The sequence below is a fragment of the Barbatula barbatula genome, assembly GCF_947034865.1.
Source record: "Barbatula barbatula genome assembly, chromosome: 3".
NCBI classification, from domain to species: Eukaryota; Metazoa; Chordata; class Actinopteri; order Cypriniformes; family Nemacheilidae; genus Barbatula; species Barbatula barbatula.
Window position 1 is genome coordinate 1,744,908 of NC_136764.1, and position 23,733 is coordinate 1,768,640.

The following is a 23,733-nucleotide window of genomic DNA, read 5'->3' on the forward strand; positions in this document are numbered from 1 at the left end:
AGAACCTTTAGCGCAGGGGTCACTAACTAGTGGACTTCAGTCTGAATGAACTTTGATATCATCTGACTGTTGAACAAGCCTGTCGTGCCTGAGCCATTTACAGCAAAGCCTCGTTCAAGAAAATAAACCATAAAGAAGCTAAAAACACAGTAAGTATAAACAGCCTCATGTTTATTCAGTAGATTTAATATCGTCTTGATCTGAACATCACATTAAGTTTATTGGTTGAAGAACTGTCTTGAATATTGTGTTGTTTCTGGAATCAGGAAGTGTGTTTATAAACTCAAAACATTAAAAGTGACGTTTTGAAAACTTAGTTTCACTGTTAAGAGCAAATGTGAAGCTCAATGTTGTGGACGGACTGATGGGAAAGAAGTGTGTATTTCTGAGATGACACATAACACATCAGTATTTTATTTACAGGTTTGAGATTAACTCTTTATATTCTGACACTGTGTGTTCATCATGAATCTCTCCAAAGAGACCAAAAGGTGAGAAATGAAAGATTTTAATCAACTTAAATGTGTTATTGTCTATAGTTAGATGTGTTTTGATCTGACAGATGTAAGAGTTTGTATTTAATAACTTACTTTAGTTTAAATAGTTTCAGTTTAGTTTCATTTATTATTTGTGGTTTTATAATCATTAAAATGTAGAGACATTTAGAAAAAAATTACTTTTATACACATTTACTAATTATATTTTTATGATTTATATTAAAATATGTTTTTATCATTTATATAAAGTATTATTATTGGGTGAAATATCTCATTAATACAAGTGCTTTATTGAATAATGCATAAATCCTATTCAATGGTTTATATTTTAGGAAATATAAATTAGGTTTTATAATATTTATTTAAAATGTACTTTTATCCAATACATACACGATAATAACTCCCAATACAATATTGAAAAACTGTTCTTTATTTAAATTAATTTAAACATTACAAATGCTTAAAACACAAAAATACATTTAAAACAATTAATGTTATTTGCAGCAATGCATGAACCCTTCTGTCATTCAAACCATTGTATCAAATGTAAAGTAAAATATTGTGTACATTTTACTTGGACTTCATACAGAACGGATTTAAAATGGAATTCACAATTAAATATGAAATCTTAAGAAAATTTATTATTTTAAAGAATTGTATCTGGAATTCAATTCAATTTTATTTATATAGCGCTTTTCACAATTTGCATTGTTCCAAAGCAGCTTTACAGGGGAAAAAAGATAAAACACAGTACATGAATAGTTTAACTTGTTATATGAACACCTAGTAAATAATGTCTAGTGTCAGCAGTCTCCCGGTGGTTAATTTTGCATATTTTGCATTAAGTGAATAAAACAGAACTGATTTGAAATGGAATTCACCATTAACTGCATCAAACAGCACTTTACAGCATCAAATGTAAAGAAAATTCATATAAAAATATAGCTGCAGGCAGCGATTCCCGGGTTCGATTAGTCTAAAGCGTCAAGATTGTTCAGAATGAAGAGAACTAGCGGCCAAAAGGCGCTGCCTTTAGTAGGTGACCTCGGAGCTAGTTCTTGAGTTATGGCCATTTTATTGTAAAAGGCTCCGCATAATTAGAACTTTTGGCGTGCGTCCCTTATCGACCTTGAAAGGAAATTGCAACTTTTTTTCGATAGTTATTGACATTCACACTCCACAGAAGTCGTCTGCATTGGTTTGGTTCCGATCGGTCAAAAAACCAAGGACTAGTTCGCGAAAGTAGGTTTTTGACATCATCGGCGATATAACTCACGAACCGTTTGTTTGACAGAAGTGGTTCCAGAGGCAAAGTTGTTTAGAATGAGAAGAGCTATCATTTGATGTAAATAGTTTGAGTATATGTCAAATGTCACGTGAAACACAATTGTTTTTGCAACCAAAAACACTTAAAATTAGCCATTTTTACTGTTATAGCGCCACCTAGTGTCCAAACGCCGCGCCCTTACGCTTGTGAACTCTGAGTGATGGTCTTCACATGTGTTTCAAGCCCCATGATCATATCTCTAATAGTTATTGAGTTATGGCCATTTAAATGTAGTAGGCCCCGCCCATTTTTTTATTTTGGTGCCCCTAAGCGACCTTGAAAGGAAATTTCAACTTTTTTTCGATAATTATTGATATTCACACTCCACAGAAGTCATCTTAATCAGTTTGGTTCCGATTAATCGAAAAACCTAGGACGAGTTCGCGAAAGTAGGTTTTTGACATCATCAGCGATAACTCACGAACCGTTTGATCGACAGAACTGGTTCCAGAGGCAAAGTTGTTCAGAATGAGGAGAGCTATCATATGATGTAAATAGTTTGAGTATATGTCAAATGTCACGTGATACACAATTGTTTATGCACTCCAAAAACGTTATTTCACCCCCAGTGGCCGAATGACTTCATATTTCTTACATACCTTCTTGACCATGAGTCGAACAAGCCCAGCGAGTGTCGTTTCGATCGGCCTCCGTTAAGTCGGTCTAAGGAGTGCTCAAATTTCATTGGCCAATGGCGGCCATGTTTTTTTAGATACGCCAATGTCCTTTTCTAGAATCATGGTACATGACACAAAGACACACCATACCAAGAAATTAGTCGATAGGGCAAACTGTTGGGTAGTTATTGCCCTTTTCGAAAAAATGTATATTATAGCGCCACCTAGAGGCCAAACGCCGACTTTTTTATACTGTGAGCTCGGACTGAGAGTATAAACATATGGTCCAAGCCCCGTGCAGATAGCTCAAACGGTTCATGAGTTATAACCATTTTAGTAAAATTAGCTCCTTCCGGTTCCGACGTTTTGGCGCCCCCCGGCCACCGTAAATCGAAATTTCCACTTTTTTTCGATAATTATTTACATTTACACTCCACAGAATTCATCGGCATTGGTCTGGTTCCAATTGGGAAAAAATCCAGAGACTAGTTCAATTTTTTATTTTTGCATAAAATGCAAATTAGCGGAAAAATTTGCATACCGGAAATGAAATCGGAGATATACGTTTTTTAAGTTTTGAGCCAATGATTACAATGTTATAAAACACTTGGGTGTGCGACAAACGGTTTAGGAGTAAGCGTAAAGGCGCTTTTCATCGCTGTAGCGCCACCTATGGGCGAGAGCGAAAGCATTTGCCAAGAACGTTTTCATTAATCAAGAACGAAAGTCGGAGGTTCGAAGACGATCAGATACCGTCGTAGTTCCGACCGTAAACGATGCCGAACCGCGATCCGGCGGCGTTATTCCCATGACCCGCCGGGCAGCGTGGGGGAAACCACGAGTCTTTGGGTAACGGGGGGAGTATGGTTGCAAAGCTGAAACTTAAAGGAATTGACGGAAGGGCACCACCAGGAGTGGAGCCTGCGGCTTAATTTGACTCAACACGGGGAACCTCACCCGGCCCGGACACGGAAAGGATTGACAGATCGATAGCTCTTTCTCGATACCGTGGGTGGTGGTGCATGGCCGTTCTTAGTTGGTGGAGCGATTTGTCTGGTTGATTCCGATAACGAACGAGATTCCCTCCTGCTAAATAGTTACGCGGCCCTCCGCGGTCGGCGTTCAACTTCTTAGAGGGACAAGTGGCGTTCAGCCACACGAGACGGAGCGATAACAGGTCTGTGATGCCCTTAGATGTCCGGGGCTGCACGCGCGCCACAATGGGCGGATCAGCGTGTGCCTACCCGTGCGCCGAGAGGCGCGGGTAACCCGCTGAACCCCGCTCGTGATCGGGACCGGGGATTGCAACTGTTTCCCACGAACGAGGAATTCCCAGTAGGCGCGGGTCACGAGCCCGCGTCGATTAAGTCCCTGCCCTTTGTACACACCGCCCGTCGCTACTACCGATCGGATGGTTTAGCGAGGTCCTCGGATCGGCCTCGCCGGGGCTCCTCGCGGGCCCTGGCTGAGCGCCGAGAAGACGATCGAACTTGATCATCTAGAGGAAGTAAAAGTCGTAACAAGGTTTCCGTAGGTGAACCTGCGGAAGGATCATTGACGTTGGCGCGGCGGCGCGCCAGACACCCTCGGAGCGGCGGCGTCGGCGGGGACCACGGCCCCCGTCGCGCCTCCAACCCCTGGGGCCCCCGGGCCCCTCCACTCCGGACGGCGACGCATTCGAGCGCCGTCCCAAACCTCGCGCCCGCCCGCCTGCCCCTGCCGGTACGCCGGTCCGGAGGCTCGCGGCGGCGCACAAGGCGGGCCGGGCAGCCCGGGCGGGACGATCGGCCGACGCCGCGTCCCGCCCGGCCACCTCCCGACCCGCCCTCGCGACCTGTACCTCGGCGCGGGGCCGGGGGGTCCGGCGCGGGACGATCGGCCGACACCGCGTCCCCACCGGCCTCCCCCGGCCCCCGCCGCCCCCGGCGGGTACCCGTAGGCGCGCCCCATCGCCCGACAGCGGGGACGCTCCGTGGGTTCAAAGCGCCCTACGGGCTCGAACCCTAATAAATAAAATAATTGGGAAATCCTGTAGAATAGCATAAAAAACCCATAGTACATGATACATTAGATTCCTAACGAAATCCCGTAGGTCTCCTCTGGATTCCTGGCCATAAGAGTCCTACAGGAATATTATCACCAAAATCCGAAAATCCGAAAGAGGATATTTTGAAGAATGTTGGTAACTGAACAGCAGCGGCACCCATTACCCTTCTATTGTATGAACACAAAACCAATGCAATGAATGGAAACCAGCAACCAACATTCTTCAAAATATTGTTTTCTGTGGAAGAAACGAAGTCATGCAGGTTTGCACTGTTAAGAGGGTGAGTAAATGATGACAGAACTTTCTTTTTCATGTAAACAATCACTTACACTCTGTTTGGCTGACATACACAGCTAAGATGACAGGGGGGGTGTAAACTATAGGAAAATATTTATTGTCAAAGCCACATGAAAATATGTAATTAGCTAGGTTTCTATTACTTTTTGCATTGGCAAAAAAAGTTTTAAAACTGGCAGTATGGTGGTTGCAAACCGAAATACATATTGCTAGCAGTCTTTTAATGGGTTTCTTACAAAAAAGTAGCAATAATACTTCACCTTGCGTTTTTCTCTCTTGGGAAAACAATCTTCGTTGAAAATATAAGTTTCTCTCAGCACCGTCGAAAATGTGCGACACTTTCGGCTCCATCGTAAATGTACGGTTCTTTCGGCTCGGTCGTAAATGTACGGTTCTTTCGGCTCCATCGTAAATGTACGGTTCTTTCGGCTCCATCGTAAATGTACGGTTCTTTCGGCTCCGTCGTAAATGTACGGTTCTTTCGGCTCCGTCGGGAAAGTTCTCTCAGCTCCGTCGGAAACGTGCGGTTTTCTTAGCTATAAAATATTTATTTAAAAGTCACAGTCTCTCTCAGCTCCGCTGAAAACACACCGTTACAATTTCAGCATCAGGTGTTTTCAAGAACTGTGCAACTCAAATAGACTTCCCCGGTAAAACCTTCTCCGTTTTCAAAACGTAGAGAGCTAAGCCTATGCTGTCCCTCAGAAATGAGCAAAATAATTACGTTGCGTTTAAAAACCGTTAGGGGAAATACAGTACATCAATTTAAAAAATACAGTAAATCACTGTATTTGTCATACAAAAATCCCACAATGCAATAGCAATTACAGTTATTTACTGTATAGATAAACTGCTGTATTATACTGGGTGATATAAAGTAAATAACTGTAAAAATTACAGAAATGTCTAACAGTGTAATGTTGTTTTAGTTTGACTGGTGGAGAATCTCCTAAACCCAGCTGTGTGTCCATGAAGAGTGAAGCATCAATGGGTGATCCACCTAACTTCAGTTCAGGAGACTGTGATGATCCAGATGTGAGGTGAGAACAGTCTGATGGTTTAGACGAGTAAATCTCTTCATCAGTCTTTATTCTCTGAAATGGGCGAGTCTGTCAAAGTACTGATGTTTACACATGTTTAAGTTTTACTGTATTACTGTATATGTTTGAATGTAAATACAAGTTGTTAAATTACAGACACACAACCGATGGATCAAAGGACTCTATTTTTCAGGTAGGATACTTTTTTGCTTCCTTCGCTTTTGCAATAAGGCTTCATTTATGTCAGTTGTAGTTCTTATTCGTTTACTGATTCTGTTTGTTATCATCAGTTGTCTTCAATAATCAAACAATCATTACTCAATCACTTATGTATCGAATTAACACTGATTCAGTGTCACTTTTAACACCCGTCTGGTGTAATCTTGTTCATGCTAAATCCCCATAAAACATGAAAACCCAACTGTGTGTGAACCATTTCTGTATTTTGCAAAGATTATATAATTTCTATACTGAGAGTGTAAAGGTAGCAGTTATCATTTTAAGTGTGTAATGAATGATCATCTGTGTTTTTAATTGTTTTGACTATTTATTGTTTTAATGAAATGGGTCTTAGTAATGTAGAGAGAACAGTTTAACTATGAGCTTGAGGTCTCATTTAGATTGATCTCAGGTCACTGTGAATCTATCTGAATAAATCTCTCTGTGTTTGAACAATGTTTTCAGGAGCTTGAGCACAAACTCATCTCTCTGATGAAGAAAGAGCTGAAGATCTATAAGAGTCTACTGAGTCCAGATTACCCATCATGCTCTGAGAGAGAAGAGGAGGATGATGAAGATCAGATCAGAGTCAGAGAGATGTTTCTGAAGATCACACTGAACGTCCTGAGGAAGATGAAGCAGACAGACCTCGCTAACAAACTACAGACCAGTAAGAGCTCTCAGTCATGTGACTATGACATCACTTTACCTTCAGACGAACAGACACAGTGTCTGTATTTACTGATGATTATTAGTGAAAATACATTTACAGTTAATACATCAACAGAATAGAACCATGAAGCTTTTTGTGTTCATCTAATGTCATGATCAACAATATCTTAAAACACTCTTCATGTCAAATATAAGAACAAATTAGCCAAAAATATTCATTTGGTTTAATAAGCATAGAGAGCTTTACTATATTAAAATGATATTAAATAAGAAAAATAAACATGTTTGTTTTTACATTGTACATACTGTAGAATTAAGGATTTTCCTAACCGTATACATGTATTTATATTTATATTCCCTGTGTATATCAGAATTGGCCCCTTTATACATGAAGAAACACAAATCCAGACTAAAAGAGAAATTCCAGAGAATGAATGAAGGAATCTCAAGTCAAGGAAGCTCAACACTTGTGAATGAGATCTACACAGAGCTGTACATCACAGAGGGAGGGAGTGAAGACATCAATAATGAACATGAGGTGAGACAGATTGAGACGGCATCCAGAAGATCAGAGACACAAGAAACACAAATCAAATGTAATGACATCTTTAAAGTCTCACCTGAACTAAACAAACCCATCAGAAGTGTGCTGACTAAAGGAGTCGCTGGAATTGGAAAAACAGTCTCTGTGCAGAAGTTCATTCTGGATTGGGCTGAAGAAAAAACAAATCAAGATCTTCACTTCATATTTCCACTTCCTTTCAGAGAACTGAATCTGATCAAACAGACAAATATCAGTCTGATGGATCTTCTTCATCAGTTCTTCACAGATACAACAGAACTGAGATCGACAGACTTTGATGATTATAAAGTTGTGTTTATCTTTGATGGTCTGGATGAGTGTCGTCTTCCTCTAGATTTCTCAAAGAATCCGAGTTTGTTTGATGTCAGCGAATCAGCATCAGTGGATGTGCTGCTGACAAACCTCATCAAGGGGAATCTGCTTCCTTCTGCTCTGATCTGGATCACCTCTCGACCAGCAGCAGCCAATCAGATTCCTCCTCAGTGTGTTGATCTGATCACAGATGTACGAGGATTCAATGACCCTCAGAAGGACGAGTATTTCAGGAAGAGAATCAATGATGAGAGTCTGGCCAACAGAATCATCACACACATGAAATCATCCAGAAGTCTGTACATCATGTGTCACATCCCAGTCTTCTGCTGGATTTCAGCCACTGTTCTCCAGAGAATGTTGAGTGAAGCAGAGAGTCCAGCACAGATCCCCAAGACTCTCACTCACATGTTCACACACTTCCTGATGTTTCAGATCAAACTGAAGAGTCAGAAGTATGATGGGAAATGTGAGGTAGATCTACAGCAGGCTAGAAAGGGTCTTGAGTCTCTGGGAAAACTGGCGTTTCAACAGCTGGAGAAAGGGAACCTGATCTTCTATGAGGAGGATCTGAGAGAGTGTGACATTGATGTCAGAGAAGCGTCAGTGTACTCAGGAGTTTGTACTCAGATCTTCAGAGAGGAGTTTGGACTGAACCTGGGGAAGGTGTTCAGCTTTGTGCATCTGAGCGTTCAGGAGTTTCTCGCTGCTTTATTCAAGTTTCTGTCATTTCTTCAGCAAACATCAGAAAACTTCAGCAGATTGAGATCAAACATGAGTGATTTACTGAAGAGTGAAGTGGACAAGGCCTTACAGAGTGAGAACGGACACCTGGATCTTTACCTCAGATTTCTTCTGGGTCTCTCACTGGAGTCCAGTCAGACAATCTTACGAGATCTGATGACACAGACAGGAAGAAGCTCTGACAGTAAACAGGAAATAGTCGAGTACATTAAGATGAAGATCAGAGAGAATCTCTCTCCACAGAAATCCATCAATCTGTTTCACTGTCTGAATGAACTCAATGATCATTCTCTAGTGCAGGAAGTACAAACATATGTGAACAGAGGAGATGAGTCTAGTCTTACTGGAGTCCGTCTCTCTCCTGCTCAGTGGTCGGCTCTGGTGTTTGTGTTACTGAACTCAGAAGAGAAGCTGGATGAGTTTAATCTGAGGAAATATGATCGATCAGATGAAGGTCTTCTGAGGCTTCTGCCAGTGATCAAAGCATCCAGAACAGCTCAGTGAGTCATTTACCTGCAGTTTCACCTGAACATCTAACAGTCCACATTACTGTAGTTAATGTCCTACAGAGACACAATAAAACATGATGGAATTGTTCACTGCATCTATAGAGTGAGAGCTGCTCTCTTGTGGCTTTTTTCTGATGTTCATTCATTTGTTTTTTATTTATAATCGTCTGTCAGGGTTCAGTTCTTGCAGTGATTCTCTATCAGGTGCAGATGTTGCTTCAGGTCTTGTGCAGATGATTCTCATTGTTTAAACATTATCTCTTGATGTGTTTATATCTTCACTGTTATCTTGTTATTTTTCTTTCAGTCTGAGTGACTGTAATCTGACAGAGAAAAGTTGTTCATCACTGGCGTCAGTTCTCAGATCAAACTCCTCAAGTCTGACAGAACTGAACCTGAGTCTCAATAATCTGCAGGATTCAGGAGTGAAGCTGCTCTCTGATGGACTGAAGAATACAAACTGTAAACTGAAGACATTAAAGTAAGAAAATCCTTAAAGCAATAAAGTTAAACATGTGTGTGTATTATGTAAATGAAGGTCTTCATAAGTTTATCAGAATCATCTTTATATGTAAGAGACTCAACAGTGACTGTCAGTCAATGACTCTCTGTTGATTCAGATTCATACAGAATTATCACCAAACTGAGATCATTTTAATAACTAACTTCAATATATTAAACTATTCATGATATTATTGTGATTTACAATCATTTAATTTATTACTTGTATCTTGTAAAAAGGGACATAATTTGATACATTGATGAATAATATATTTAATAAAGTATAATTAACTATATTAAATAATTGTGCTATTAATTATTGTCTAAATGTTATTGTCATTATTTCATTTATTTTCTTCTCTCTTCAGTCTGTCGTTCTGCAGTATTGGATCTGAAGGTTGTGTTGCTCTGACTTCAGCTCTGAGATCAAACCCCTCACATCTGACACAACTGGATCTGAGCAGAAATAATCCAGAAGATTCAGGAGTGAAGCTGCTCTCTGATCTACTGAAGGATCCACACTGTCAACTACAGAAACTACTGTGAGTTGCTGATCAAATTATAGTTTTGTTTAATTCAAGTGACTGTCGATTATTTTTGCTGTTTCACTTTGTTCTTGTGTAAATTTGATGTAGTCACTTTACTTGTATTATGTTTTCTCTTGGATAAACTCATTCTTCTTGTATTAATCTCATGTGTAAATCTCTCTGGATAAAAACAATTCCCCAATTAATAAATGTAATTGTATTATACAGAAGGTTTCTCTACTTATACATGAAGTTAACATGACATACTGTTCTTGTGTTTCTGGACACACACATCATGTTTTACTGAAGTTCACTGTCACTCATAAAAGTTGTCAAGCTTTCATTGAAATGAGATCAACTTGTTTTGATTATGAGTTTATTACTAAAGCTTTAGCACACTTTTGTTTTGTTATTTCTCTTTCAGTCTGAGTTTCTGTAATCTGACAGAGAAAAGTTGTTCATCACTGGCGTCAGTTCTCACATCAAACTCCTCAAGTCTGACAGAACTGAACCTGAGTCTCAATAAACTGAAGGATTCAGGAGTGAAGCTGCTCTCTGATGGACTGAAGAATACAAACTGTAAACTGAAGACATTACAGTAAGAAAATCCTTAAAGCAATAAAGTTAAACATGTGTATGTATTATGTAAATGAAGGTCTTCATAAGTTTATCAGAATCATCTTTATATGTAAGAGACTCAACAGTGACTGTCAGTCAATGACTTGTTGTGGAATTTTCTTATCCCTTAATCAAGGTGAGTCAATTTTGACAAACGCAACATACAGAGACATCAGGTAGTTTGCAAAGTATTTTATTGTCGTTTAATCTGCATCATAAGCAATAAGCTGGTGCAGAGCAAAGGCGCTCTTTCCTCCTACACCCAGAGTTTATATATTAAAACGTGAAACCCCCTCCCTTTGCCCCCTAGCCAGAATCCCGAGCCGGTTTACGAGAAGTGATGCCCGTTATTCCAAACAGAACATCTTGGCCTCTGCTCGAGGGCAAAGGCAGAGTGGTATCACGCGTATAGAGAAAAACATGATAACATAGAAAAGAAAACATAGATAAAAACTTCATAAACATAAAGATAGACACATCAAGAAGCTAGACTAGAAAATTTCCATTACAGACTCTCTGTTGATTCAGATTCATACAGAAATATCACCAAACTGAGATCATTTTAATAACTAACTTCAATATATTAAACTATTCATGATATTATTGTGATTTACAATCATTTAATTTATTACTTGTATCTTGTAAAAAGGGACATCATTTGCTACATTGATGAATAATATATTTAATAAAGTATAATTAACTATATTAAGTAATTCTGCTATTAATTATTGTCTAAATGTTATTGTCATTATTTCATTTATTTTCTTCTCTCTTCAGTCTGTCTGGTTGCAGTATTGGATCTGAAGGTTGTGTTGCTCTGACTTCAGCTCTGAGATCAAACCCCTCACATCTGACACAACTGGATCTGAGATATAATAATCCAGAAGATTCAGGAGTGAAGCTGCTCTCTGATCTACTGAAGGATCCACACAGTCAACTACAGACACTACTGTGAGTTACTGATCAAATTATCATTTTGTTATAAACTCACTTTTTTTAATAATCACAAGTGACTGTCGAGTATTTTTGCTGTTTATGTTTTGCTGTTTCACTCTTGTTCTTGTGTAAATTTGATGTAGTTGACAGTGGCGGTGTATCAACAAAACGTCTCGGTTACGTATGTAACCTCTGTTCCCTGATGGAGGGAACAAGACGGTGTGTCGAAGGCGACAGATGTGGTTCGCCCTTGAGAACCAATCATCTCTGACTATTTTGAAAAGGCCAATGAAATTGGCGAATGAAATTTGCATGCCGGGCTCCGCCCCGGATATCCGGGTATAAAAGGGGAGCCAGCGTGCTCATTCATTCACCTTTTGTGCTGAGGAGCCTGAGAGCATCTCGTGACTGCTGCAGCGGACGGCTATTGTCGTGGCATGAAGGACACAACGTCTTGTTCCCTCCATCAGGGAACAGAGGTTACATACGTAACTGAGACGTTCCCTTTCTGTCGGTCTCTCGACGTTGTGTCGAAGCCGACAGATGGGGTTCCTATTGAAAACGCCACGGCACTAGCTGCGTCACAATCTCCAGCGAAGCGACGTTGACCGGCCTAGGCGAGTCAGACGTAAGCGCTCTTGCGAAATTGTAACCTTCCAGTGGGCAGGCAGGGGCTCCCATGGCTTTTGGCAAAGATGAGTAGCCCCTGCCCTCGGCCACCACAGACGGAGGCCTTGTTCTCTAAACGAGAAGCCGTCCGGTATCGTAGGGCTACTGGGTAAGCGCTATTCCCTCAATGTGGACGTGCGCTACGGAGACCTCTTCCCACCATAGGGTGGAATACAGTGGAGACACCAACATGGTCTCACCAAATAGGGGAGAACTCATGGGAGGTATGTGCGGAATGCCGCAAGGTGGATGTCCACCTGGGGGAGGATCTCATGACGACATCTCAGACGGAACCACCCTAGTGGGGGGTTACTACGTGTGGGGCACTAGGTCCGGTTAGAGCTATATGTAATAACTCAGCTTGGTACCCGGCCATAGGCGGCAGGGCTGCTCCGCCGAGCCCGCCGCCCTGAGTGCTTATTGATGGATGGACGGACTGCCTATTCTTCACCCTTGAGGAAAGAAGGGAGGCAGCCCATAGCGCACTGATCCACCTAAGAAGGGGAATGGCGCTATGCGCAGACGTACGCCCTACGACTGCTGGTCTCACCTGTTGGCAAGACTCGAGCTGCCGACTCCCCACGGAGGTTGCAAGCCTCTGCGAGGTATAGCGTAGCCCAACCCGCAACTCTACAGATGTCTGCCAGAGAGGCGCACTGAGCCGATGCCCACGAGGAGGCCACACCCCGAGCGGAGTGTACCGTCACTCAAATGGGCACGGGCTAGGATCCGCACGCCGTAGTGACGGCGTGTGCGAACCAGCGCGACAACTCTCCTCGGAGACAGCACTCCCGTTGCTGACCTCCATAACAGACAAGAGCTGCTCAGGGCCTTGAAGCCCTCCGTGTGGTTCGAGTAGAGGCGCAATGCGCTTACTGGACACCCCACGTACAGGTTGGGTCTTTCTCCCGGTGTGGGAGCGCCTGCAAGTTCACCACCTAGTTCCCAAAGGGGGCGGCGGAACTTTGGGCACGTAAGTCGGCCGCAGTCTCAGGATCACGTGAGAGTCACCGGGCCTGAATTTTGGCAATCGGTGGACACGGAATGCTTGCAGGTGCCTCACCCTCTGGATGGACTCGAGCCCCAGCAGGAGAGCCAACCCCCCTCGCAGAACGAGGAAGGGGGCTCTCCTCAGTGCCCGAAAAAGGGGGACCCCTAAGGTCCACCTTAAGGTCCCAAGAGGGTACGGGGTGCGGACGAGGCCTTAGCCCCTCGCGCCCTAGAGGAACCTAATAATCAGGTCATGCCGCCCCAGAGGCTCACCAGCAACTTGTACGTGATAACCGCGACAGCGGGTACCCACGCTCCAATGTGGAAGGGGAGATTACTCCCCAGCCTCTCCTGCAATAGGACAGCACGTTCCTGAGCGAGCAATTCCGCGGGTCTTCTCCTCGAAGAGCACCAGGACGAGAAGGGGCGCCACTTAAAGGCATCCAGCCTTGTGGGCATGGCCCTTGCCTGAGTGACAGTCTCCACCACTGTGGGGGGTAGATCATCCAGGAACTCCTCGTCCCATCCAGGAGCCAGACCCAGAGGTCCGGCTCGAATGCTACAACGTGTCCATCCCCTGCGAGTAGGCCCTTCGCCAGGGGATTTGGCCAGGGGGAGTTGTCGTCAGTAGTATTAGCTCCGAGGACCAAGTGTAGTTGGGCCCGTAAGGCGCAACTAGCAGCACTTGATACTCCCTTCCCAGACCTTGCACAGGACCTGCGCAATGAAGCTCACTGGGGGGAAGCGTAGTTCCCCTTGTCCCGCGGCCAGCTGCGCGCTAGGGCCTCCGTGTCGAGGGGGGGCCTCGACCAGGGAGTGCCCAGCGGCACTGGGTGGTGTTCAGGGAGGCAACAGGTCTACCTGTGCCCGCCCAAACCACACCCAAGCCGGCCCGCAGTGGTGGAGTCGTCACTTCCCACGAGGTGTCAACTGACGAGAAAGCGCTTGGCTGTCTGGTTCAGGGCACCCAGTGGGCGTGTGACCTGCAGGGGCTTTGCCACCTGCTGTCTCCACCAGGGGTGGAGTCGTCACTTCCCACGAGGCGTCAACTGACGAGAGAGCGCTTGGCTGTCTGGTTCAGTACACCCGGTGGGCATGTGACCTGCAGGGGCTTTGCCACCTGCTGTCTCCACGGGAGGAGGCGTTTGGGCGAGTTGCGGTGACTGCAGCGAGCGAATACCACCCTGAGGTTTAGTACGCTACGCCGGTCGTGCTGTCCGGGCCAGTATGCTGGCTCTGCACGAGAGGCCGGAGCCTCATCAGTGCAAGCAGGACAACTAGCAACTTGAAGGCAGTGATCTGCCAATGCAGGCGGGGGCGCGTCCAGCGACCCGACACTGCGCGCCCGCTGCACACCGCACCCCGTAGGGAGGCGTCTGTCGTTACCACGACCGGCCTCAAGACCTGCTCGGGGCTAGGATGCGACGGCAGCAGGCGTAATGACGATACGCCTACTGCCAGTGCGCCACGCTCTCCAGGGAACTCGTCTCTGTAGTCAGTGCTGTCGCGGTCCCATGTGCGTCAACCCGAGGGGAACAGGCCACCCCCGAGGACACCATGCCCAGGAGCCTCTGAAACTGATTTCAGGGGACCGCTGGCTGCTGCCTGAAAGTTCAAGCAGCTCAGCACTGACTGTGCGTGCTCGTGAGCGAGCACGCCGTCATGGAGACAGTGTTGAGTTCTCTACCAGGAAAAAGGGGAGCTCCGCGCCAGGGAGAGCTGCTCTCTTTTTCCCGGCTGACATGCCAGCCCCTCGACAGTGCCGAGGGAAACTGTACATAAGAGTATGCGGTCAGTTGTCATGAACCACTCCTGGCGTCTGACAGACACCAGGACGCGCTTCTGCGCCTCCTGAACGGCACCCTTGCAAGGTGCTGCTCAAGGTATGCAGCGACCCCTGGTTTTGCGGAAGATGAAGTGCGGCTTTAGAAGCCACTGGACATCTCGGCCGAGGGGACGGTTCGATCGCCTTCGCCAGAGGGGTGGCAGCCCCGGCCTGGAGCACGGGAACATCCCTACCTCTGCTGAGGTAAGAGGATGCCCGAAGTCCGGCGGAGGTCTGGCGAACTGGATCGAATGCCGAGACGGACCACACTCCCAGCCACCGTGATGGTTTGAAATGCTAACCAAGCACCCAGGGACCTCACGGGGGGGGCTGCGATCTGCTTCATCAACCCGCAGGGGTTGGTTCAATGACTAACAGTGCTGGTCCCCCCGGGGGGAACGGCTCCGCTAAATCACCTACCAGGCGATGGCGCAGCTCGACGCACCGTCGAAGCGAGAGTGCTGAGGGCTGCTTTATACTCGTCATTGCGTGCCGCCACGACGCAACGTCGAGTTGCCGAACACCATCTTTCAGAGGGTTAGAGCGGCTGCAAGTGGGACCCAGAGAGAGACCTCTCCTTGTGAGAAGGCAGGCACTAGGCCCCCGAAGGGGCCCAGAAGGTGTTTGGGACACGGCAGGGACCGCCCCAGTCCGACCATCCAGCAACCAAAGCTGGGTCGGGCCCGATGGTTCAATCTCTCTAGGTGGTCCTTCTCTCGACGTCTTCCTCCGGGGGGCCACCTGCGGGGGCACCAGAACCGGAGTCGACGCTGGAGAAGGCCAGGGCTGCTGGGGGCAGACCACGTGCGAGACCTCGACGGCCGAAAGGCGGCTGGGTCACAGCAGGCCGGTCTGTTTCTACACTGTCAAAAGGCTGCTGGAGCAGTCCTTGACAGCGCCACCAATCAGCCGACCTTGCGAGAGGGGAGTCAGGAAAGTGGCCTTTCTCGACATTGCCCCCTTGCGCAAGATTGGGTCCGAGGCATCTTTCCGGGCCACTGATGTGGACATCGTCCGACCCAGCCTGCGCTGCCACCGCGGTCCCCGGAGGGCCAGTCGGCGGCGGCACTACTTGGGTCGGTCTTACCCTGTGGGGCTCTCTTTAGCGCCCTGGCCTGCAGGATGGCCATGGCGTAACAGTGGAGGCAGCTTGGTCCACGGCACTGCCAGCCTCAACAACAGAGATGTCGAGACCTTACATGCCCTGGACGGTGAGCCTAGGTCAAGCTCCCCAGGTGGCTGCCATCTGCGGTTACCCGCGACTACATGCTCCACCCAGGGTGCATTGACATAGTCCCTAGCTGCCTCCCCGCCCCGAGGGAAGAGAGGGCGATAGAGTCAGCTAGACGGAAGCGTGCCGAAGGGGGCGCTCCAGGTCCTACTGAACTCCTTATGCAGCTCGGTAAAACTTGGCACTTGAGCCGGGCACGGCTTGGAGTCGTGCCCGGGCCCAATGTGCAAAGTACCCAGCCGCGAGCACCAGGGCTGCGGCGCACCGCAACCCGACGCTCACGGCGGTCCGAGCGAGCATGGCTGACATCTCACGTCTGCTCTCACCTGTGCTCGACCTCCCGAGGGAGGGAGCTTCAGGGAATCGCCAGAGTCTGATGCCAGCAGGTCGCGCTCCGATGTTGCAAGAGACACTTCATCTCCGCGCGCAGTGACGCAACGTCTGACTAGCCATCCGCGCGCAGTGACGCAACGTCTGACTAGCCATCCGCGCGCAGTGACGCAACGTCTGACTAGCCATCCGCGCGCAGTGACGCAACGTCTGACTAGCCATCCGCGCGCAGTGACGCAACGTCTGACTAGCCATCCGCGCGCAGTGACGCAACGTCTGACTGAATGGTGAATGAATGAGCACGCCGGCTCCCCTTTTATACCCGGATATCCGGGGGACGGAGCCCGGCATGCAAATTTCATTCGCCAATTTCATTCGCCTTTTCAAAATAGTCAGAGATGATTGGTTCTCAAGGGCGAACCCCATCTGTCGGCTTCGAGACAACGTCGAGAGACCGACAGAAAGGGAACCTCGGTTATGGCACAAATTTCCTCCGGCCAAACAACAGCGATATTCCAAAGTAACGTCACCATAAATGATACCACATCATATTTAAACAAATCATTCACAATAATCCAAATAACTGAATGAATGCATGAACATGCACAGAGACTTACAGATAACAAACACAAACCCTCATATCCATTAAAATGTGTTTTTAAAGCTCTAACTCTGCAGCAAAAGTGCGACTCCAACAAATATCTACTAAAGCATCTGTCATTTATACTGTGTGTGACAATCGCTTCAAACCCACAGACAGATGTTTCATAACAACCACAAACGACCACGTTCATCAGGTACGAGTGTAAAATAAACACCAAAAATTAAATGAAATGAACAGCAAACATTATTAAATATAAAACATGTCTCATCTTGTCACAGTGAAGTTTATTGTTATTAAGCAGCGGCGAGGTTGAAGCTAAATCTGTGACATCCAGATAATCCAAAAAGATTCACCTGAACATCTAACATACAAGAAATATACAGCAGTCTAATATATGAAGATGATCTTTAATGGGCATCATTATACACACTTTGTTTCACTGTTTTGTCTGAATGCTGTAGGGCAGGGGTCTTACATTCAAGTTCCTAGAGCTCCGGTCTTTATATTTTCTTCCAACAATAATCCAGACAATGGTCAGACTAAGAGTGGTTCAAAAACCCCTTATGATGTTTAAAGCAACAAGGACCGTGACGTCGCCCGGTATGGCACAACCGGGGCACCACCCTGGAGCCAGACCCGGGGTCGGTGCTCGCATGCGAGCGCCTGGTGGCCGGGCCTTTCCCCACGGGGTCCGGCCGGGCTCAGCCCGAAGGAGCGACGTGGGGCCGCCTTCCCGTGGGCTCACCATGTGCGGGAGGGACCACCGGAAGTAAGGGAAACCGTCAAGCTGAAGAAGGAGTCTTATCGGGCCTGGTTGGCTTGTGGGACTCCTGAGGCAGCTGACAGGTACCGGCAGGCCAAGCGGACTGCTGCCCGGGTGGTTGTGGAGGCAAACTATCGACTGGCCTCGAAGAGATTCTGGCAAACCGTCCGGCGCCTCAGGAGAGGGAAACAGTGCCCTATCAACGCTGTTTACAGTGGAGGACAAGACCGAAAGGACAAGATCCCGGATACAGGCGGCTGAAATGAGCTTCCTCCGCAGGGTGGCTGGGCGATCCCTTAGAGATAGGGTGAGGAGCTCGGAGTAGAGCCGCTGCTCCTCCACATCGAGAGGGGTCAGCTGAGGTGGCTTGGGCATCTGTTACGGATGCCTACTGGACGCCTTCCCCGGAAGGTGCTCCGGGCCCGTCCGACCGGGAGGAGACCCCGGGGAAGACCTAGGACTCGATGGTGGGACTATGTCGCCTGGCTGGCCTGGGAACGCCCCTACCTACCTAACAGAGCTTCTATCACACTACAACCCATCACGCTCTCTAAGATCTCAAAACGCAGGACTTTTGATAACATCTAGAATAACTAAATCCACCAAAGGGGGTCGAGCTTTCTCATACGTAGCACCTAAACTCTGGAAAAGCCTTCCTGATATTATTCGAGGATCAGACACACTCGCCCAATTTAAATCTAGATTAAAGACACATCTTTTCAGCCAAGCATTCACTTAATGCAAAATATGCTAAATAAACCATCAGGAGATGCTGACATTAGATATTATTTACTAGAATAATTGGATTTATTATATAACACACCATGTAGTGTGTTTTACCCTTTCTTGGGTTTTTCGTTTTTCCCCTGTAAAGCTGCTTTGGAACAATGCAAATTGTGAAAGGCGCTATATAAATAAAATTGAATTGAATTGAATTTATTTAATATTTTGATATGCACAGTATGTATCTCTGTATTGTAGGTTCTGTGGCGAGGGGAATGTCCTCTTAATAGAAGTCTGATAATTGATATCTGTCAATATAAAACTACTGACAACATTCAAACAACAAATGTAATGTAACTATTAAAATGCTCTCATCAAAAACAGAAAACTAATTTACTTACTAAATAACCTTTTCATGCCCTTTATACCAGAACTACTTCTGTCTTTGAATCATTTCACTATTAGATCCTTGTTCATTACTAAAGCAAAATTTATTTCACTGTTTTCTACATAAAATCATGAAATTAATGCTTGAAATTAATATTTGTTGCTTGTTATAATAAGTTAGATTTTGAGACTTTAGTTTGGGTTTTCACAGGGTCACAAATGTTTAAATGCTGATCAATAATGCTAATGCTCAATATAGATAAAAAGGTTGTGGTTCATAAAATATCACAAATCTGGTGGAAAGGTTGGAGACTTTTAGCAAACAGTAAACAGACTGACAGATAGAAATCCTTTAAAGTTGCTGTATTTAGTTTATTGTTGTGAGTCTATTGACCTGCACTACTGTTGTTAACATGAACACGTGTCTGCTGCTCTTCATGCGGCGTGTCTTTGGTGGAGAGAAGCAGCGCCAGCGGATCAGAAATGGTTGACCTCTGACCCCACTGTCTGCACTTGGGTTCTCTGTCCTTGTTCCCTCAACACGTTCCTGACACCTTGATGCTTCATACGATATCCTGAAACATAGAAATGAGATCAGAAGTGATCATTAACGATCCATCTGTTAATGCTTTGCCTGTTATTCATCTCTGTGGCAAGTGCAGCGTTATTCACATCAGAAAGATCCATCATGCAGTCAGAAAACAGTCATAAGTGTCTTACTAACATTGTGACTCACTGTTATCTTGTTATTTCTCTTTCAGTCTGCGTCGCTGTAATCTGACAGAGAAAAGTTGTTCATCACTGGCGTCAGTTCTCAGATCAAACTCCTCAAGTCTGACAGAACTGAACCTGAGTCACAATAATCTGAAGGATTCAGGAGTGAAGCTGCTCTCTGATGGACTGAAGAATACAAACTGTAAACTGAAGACACTAAAGTAAGAAAATCCTTAAAGCAATAAAGTGTGTGTTTGTAAAATCAGTAGAGGTCTTAATAATTTTGTTTATAAACTCACAATTTTTAATAATCACAAGTGACTTTCAAGTATTTTTGCAGTTTCACTCTTGTTCTTTTGTAAATTTGATGTAGTTACACTATTTGTATAATGTTTTGTCTTGGATAAACTCGATCTGCTTCTATTAATCTAAGTTATAAATCCCTTTGGATTCAAGTTTGAATTAATAAACAGAAATGTAATATGGAAAGTTGCTCTCCATTTTTATGAAGTGAAACATTACACTGTTTTCTGTCACTCATGCTAGAAGTTAAGCTTTCATTGAAAAAACATTAGATCAAATTATTTTGATGATAAGTGTCTTACTAACATTGTGACTCACTGTTATCTTGTTATTTCTCTCTCAGTCTGAGTCTCTGTAATCTGACAGAGAAAAGTTGTTTATCACTGGCGTCAGTTCTCAGATCAAACTCCTCAAGTCTGACAGAACTGAACCTGAGTGTCAATAATCTGAAGGATTCAGGAGTGAAGCTGCTCTCTGATGGACTGAAGAATACAAACTGTAAACTGAAGACACTAAAGTAAGAAAATCCTTAAACTAATAAAGTTAAATGTATGTTTGTATCATATAAACTCAATGGAGGTCCTTATAAAAGTTCATGTGCATCATCTTCATATAATGTTGTTGATCAATGTGTAAGAGACACAACAGTAGTTGTGTTGCCATTACCCTTCAAATTGCACATGAGGTGTTTTAGGCAATACGATAAAGGAACATTTAGCTAAACTGCAATGGGAACACTTGTCACGTGGCGTAAGAAAGTCACATGATCATTCACACGTCATTACAGTGGTAAGTCCATAGAGAGCATTAAAACAAACATGTTTCTTCTTATCAACGGCCTGATACAGAACATCTGAGTAACAACTTCAAAGACCATTTTCTCAGATTCCAGAGTTTCAAGTAGTTTATCTCTGACAAATATTGTCGAATCCTACAAACTATTCATCGATAGAAAGTTTTATTCAGCTTTCTGATGATGTATAAATCTCAATTTAGAAAAATTATAACAGAAAACATACTCTTATAAATCTTCAAACAAATAACCTGAATATTATACTAAACTGTTCTTGGTATTATTCTAAAAATGACATTAATTTATCTCATTTATTTTTCTTCTCTCTTCAGTCTGTCTGACTGCAGTATTGGATCTGAAGGTTGTGTTGCTCTGACTTCAGCTCTGAGATCAAACCCCTCACATCTGACACAACTGGATCTGAACTATAATAATCCAGAAGATTCAGGAGTGAAGCTGCTCTCTGATCTACTGAAGGATCCACACTGTCAACTACAGACACTACAGTGAGTTGTTGTGTAAATTTGTTTTTGCAGCAATTCTTGTGGATAAAATAATTGTGAAATGTCTTAAGATAATGAATGTGAGGAGTGTATTTTAATATCTGATCTCTCTGATGTTTTACAGTATTGAGTGTTGAAGGTATCAATCGTCTTCACACTGTGATGTTGCTACAAGGCCAATAAGCAGATCACAGCAGGCATCAAAGTTTGTTTTGTTCTTGGACCGGCAAATCTGTGCTGGAAAATAATGTCTGTTCGCTGTACTTTTAATATCTAATATTGCTTTCTGTTGTCAGGAGCTTTACCCAAACCACATAAGCTTGTTTCAAATATAATACGTTTATCAATTTTATAAAGCTGTATAACAAAGCATGTCTTTTACTAAAGTTAACCGTGGTTTTATTATTACAAGAACATTGAGAAGTCATTGGTAAAGAAACATAAAGATTTTATTAATTTCATAAAGCAATTGATCAATATTTTGAACACATGTCATGAACTGCTCCGAGACTTAGGGTGAGATCCAAATGCAGCTTTACTCTCAGAATGGTCAAACAGGCAGAGGTCATACAACAGCAACAAGGATAACATAGACAGGCAGAATCAAGGTCATCAACAAGGCAGAGGGTCAAAAGGCAGGCGGCAAGGAGTCAAAGGAACAGGAGTAGACACAGGTAATACACAGGTAAACAGATGATATAAACGCTCAGAAATGCAGGTGTGTGTGAAATCAGTGCTGATGAGTCCGGGTAGTGAGTTATGGGTAATGTAGTCTGTGAGTGAATGATAAGTCTGATGTGGAGTGCCCTCTGGTGGTTTTCAAGGGCACTCCAGCTGGTGACCGTTACAACACAATATCAATGAATGAATGTACAACACAATATGATGGAACATCTCTGTTATAAATAAACTGTATTTAATCAGGCTAATAAGAGAATATAATCAGGTAAATATGAAAATAAAAATGATAATTTGATAACAGACAGAACTAATACGGCTAATATACGGCAGACGTTTGGAATGAAATAACTGAATACAAACATTATGAACAACAAAAAAGAACAAACAAGCAAAACCTCAACTTGAATCCTCACTTTCAGAGTGAAAGAAGCTGAAATTCATAAATCGAATAAAATAAATAGTTTGTGTTTAACTAGCAAGATGTTTAATAAGTTATAATTTATACAATACATTAAATGAATGTACTGAGCCAGTAGATGGCAAATCGACTCCATTTATCAGTTTTCTCGGTCGCTGTGGTGCATTTCTCAGAAGCTATATTGTTATCTATCTATTGTTTATGCCACGTAGAGATCATAACACATAAGGCCTATAGGCCTACTGATTCAGTAGATTCATGAATGAATAGCTATATTTAAATACCCATAGATGCAAGATTATGGCAAAAATCATAATTCTTATTAATCCTCTTGATATTACAACATGAGGTAAATGCAACAACATTAAAAACAACTGATAATGAATAAATAGATTTCTGTTGTAGTCTCCAGTAACTGAAGTACGTACTTATTTTGTTCAAATAAAATGATTAAAAACGTAATTTCTGAAATAGTAAAAAGCTTAATGTACTTTGGAGGGATTGAACGATTCACTGGTTGTGTTTGAATCGCAATATATGTTTTGAACAGCAGATGCCGCTGTTTACTGCAAACTTGTGTTCATGTTCTGGCCTCTTATGGCTCTCATGCTTGATTCATGAATTAATGAATTACGTACTGAATTTCGTCTTATGTCAATTTTATAATATAAAATAATTATAATATACACAATATAATATGTTTATTTGACACAGAAGACTGTGGTAATGGTGCTGAAAAGAAAACATAAACTGAAAGAAATTGTTAAAATATGAACTAATTTTGTTACTGTTGTTTGCTCAGAAATGACCCAAAGTGTAATTTTATCGAAATGCTGGTTAATAAAACAAATACATTGTGAATAAGTATTAAACAAGTTAAACAAAATCGTGATTGTTTGTTTTATTAAATGAATCACCAAAAGAGTTTATGGCTCACAAGCAATATGTTTCTGATCCGGTCTAACAGTATTACATTAGAAAGAAGAAAAATTATATATGAGCTCATCATCATTTTATTTGTTATTTATTGTGTGTAAATCGTGATTTGTAAAAGCCATAGCATTGGTAAAATATATAACCATGGTTTTGACAATAGTGCTCAATACTCAAAATAAAAGTGCTTACTACACTTTTACCACAAAACAACATTGTTAGATTGACTAGTGCACGTGCTCCGTACTAAACAACAAGAGGCAGAACAAGTGTTATTGTTTGTTGTTGGAATTTTCTTTCTTTATTTCAATATAACAAACCGCAACAGCAAGTGACTTTGCGTTCCCCTCTTTATGGCCCTCACTGTGTGTGGAGCCCTGATATAAAAGACCCTTTTGAAGACTAATGAAGCCATTATAT

At 43.7% G+C, this 23,733-nt stretch overlaps 1 protein-coding gene across 1 annotated transcript; it reads left to right on the forward strand.

Moving 5' to 3' along the window:
- The first annotated feature begins 32 nt into the window (after positions 1–32).
- Positions 33–22,790, forward strand: LOC306891689 (NLR family CARD domain-containing protein 3-like). Its single transcript, XM_079452159.1, has 14 exons — positions 33–149; positions 424–491; positions 5,715–5,825; positions 5,982–6,018; positions 6,510–6,714; positions 7,088–8,855; positions 9,172–9,345; positions 9,734–9,907; positions 10,317–10,490; positions 11,288–11,461; positions 19,730–19,903; positions 20,329–20,502; positions 21,111–21,284; positions 21,406–22,790. Exons 2-14 carry the CDS (start codon positions 466–468, stop codon positions 21,416–21,418), a joined length of 3,378 nt encoding a protein of 1,125 aa, XP_079308285.1. The 5' UTR covers positions 33–149; positions 424–465; the 3' UTR covers positions 21,419–22,790.
- Positions 22,791–23,733: the final 943 nt, after the last annotated feature.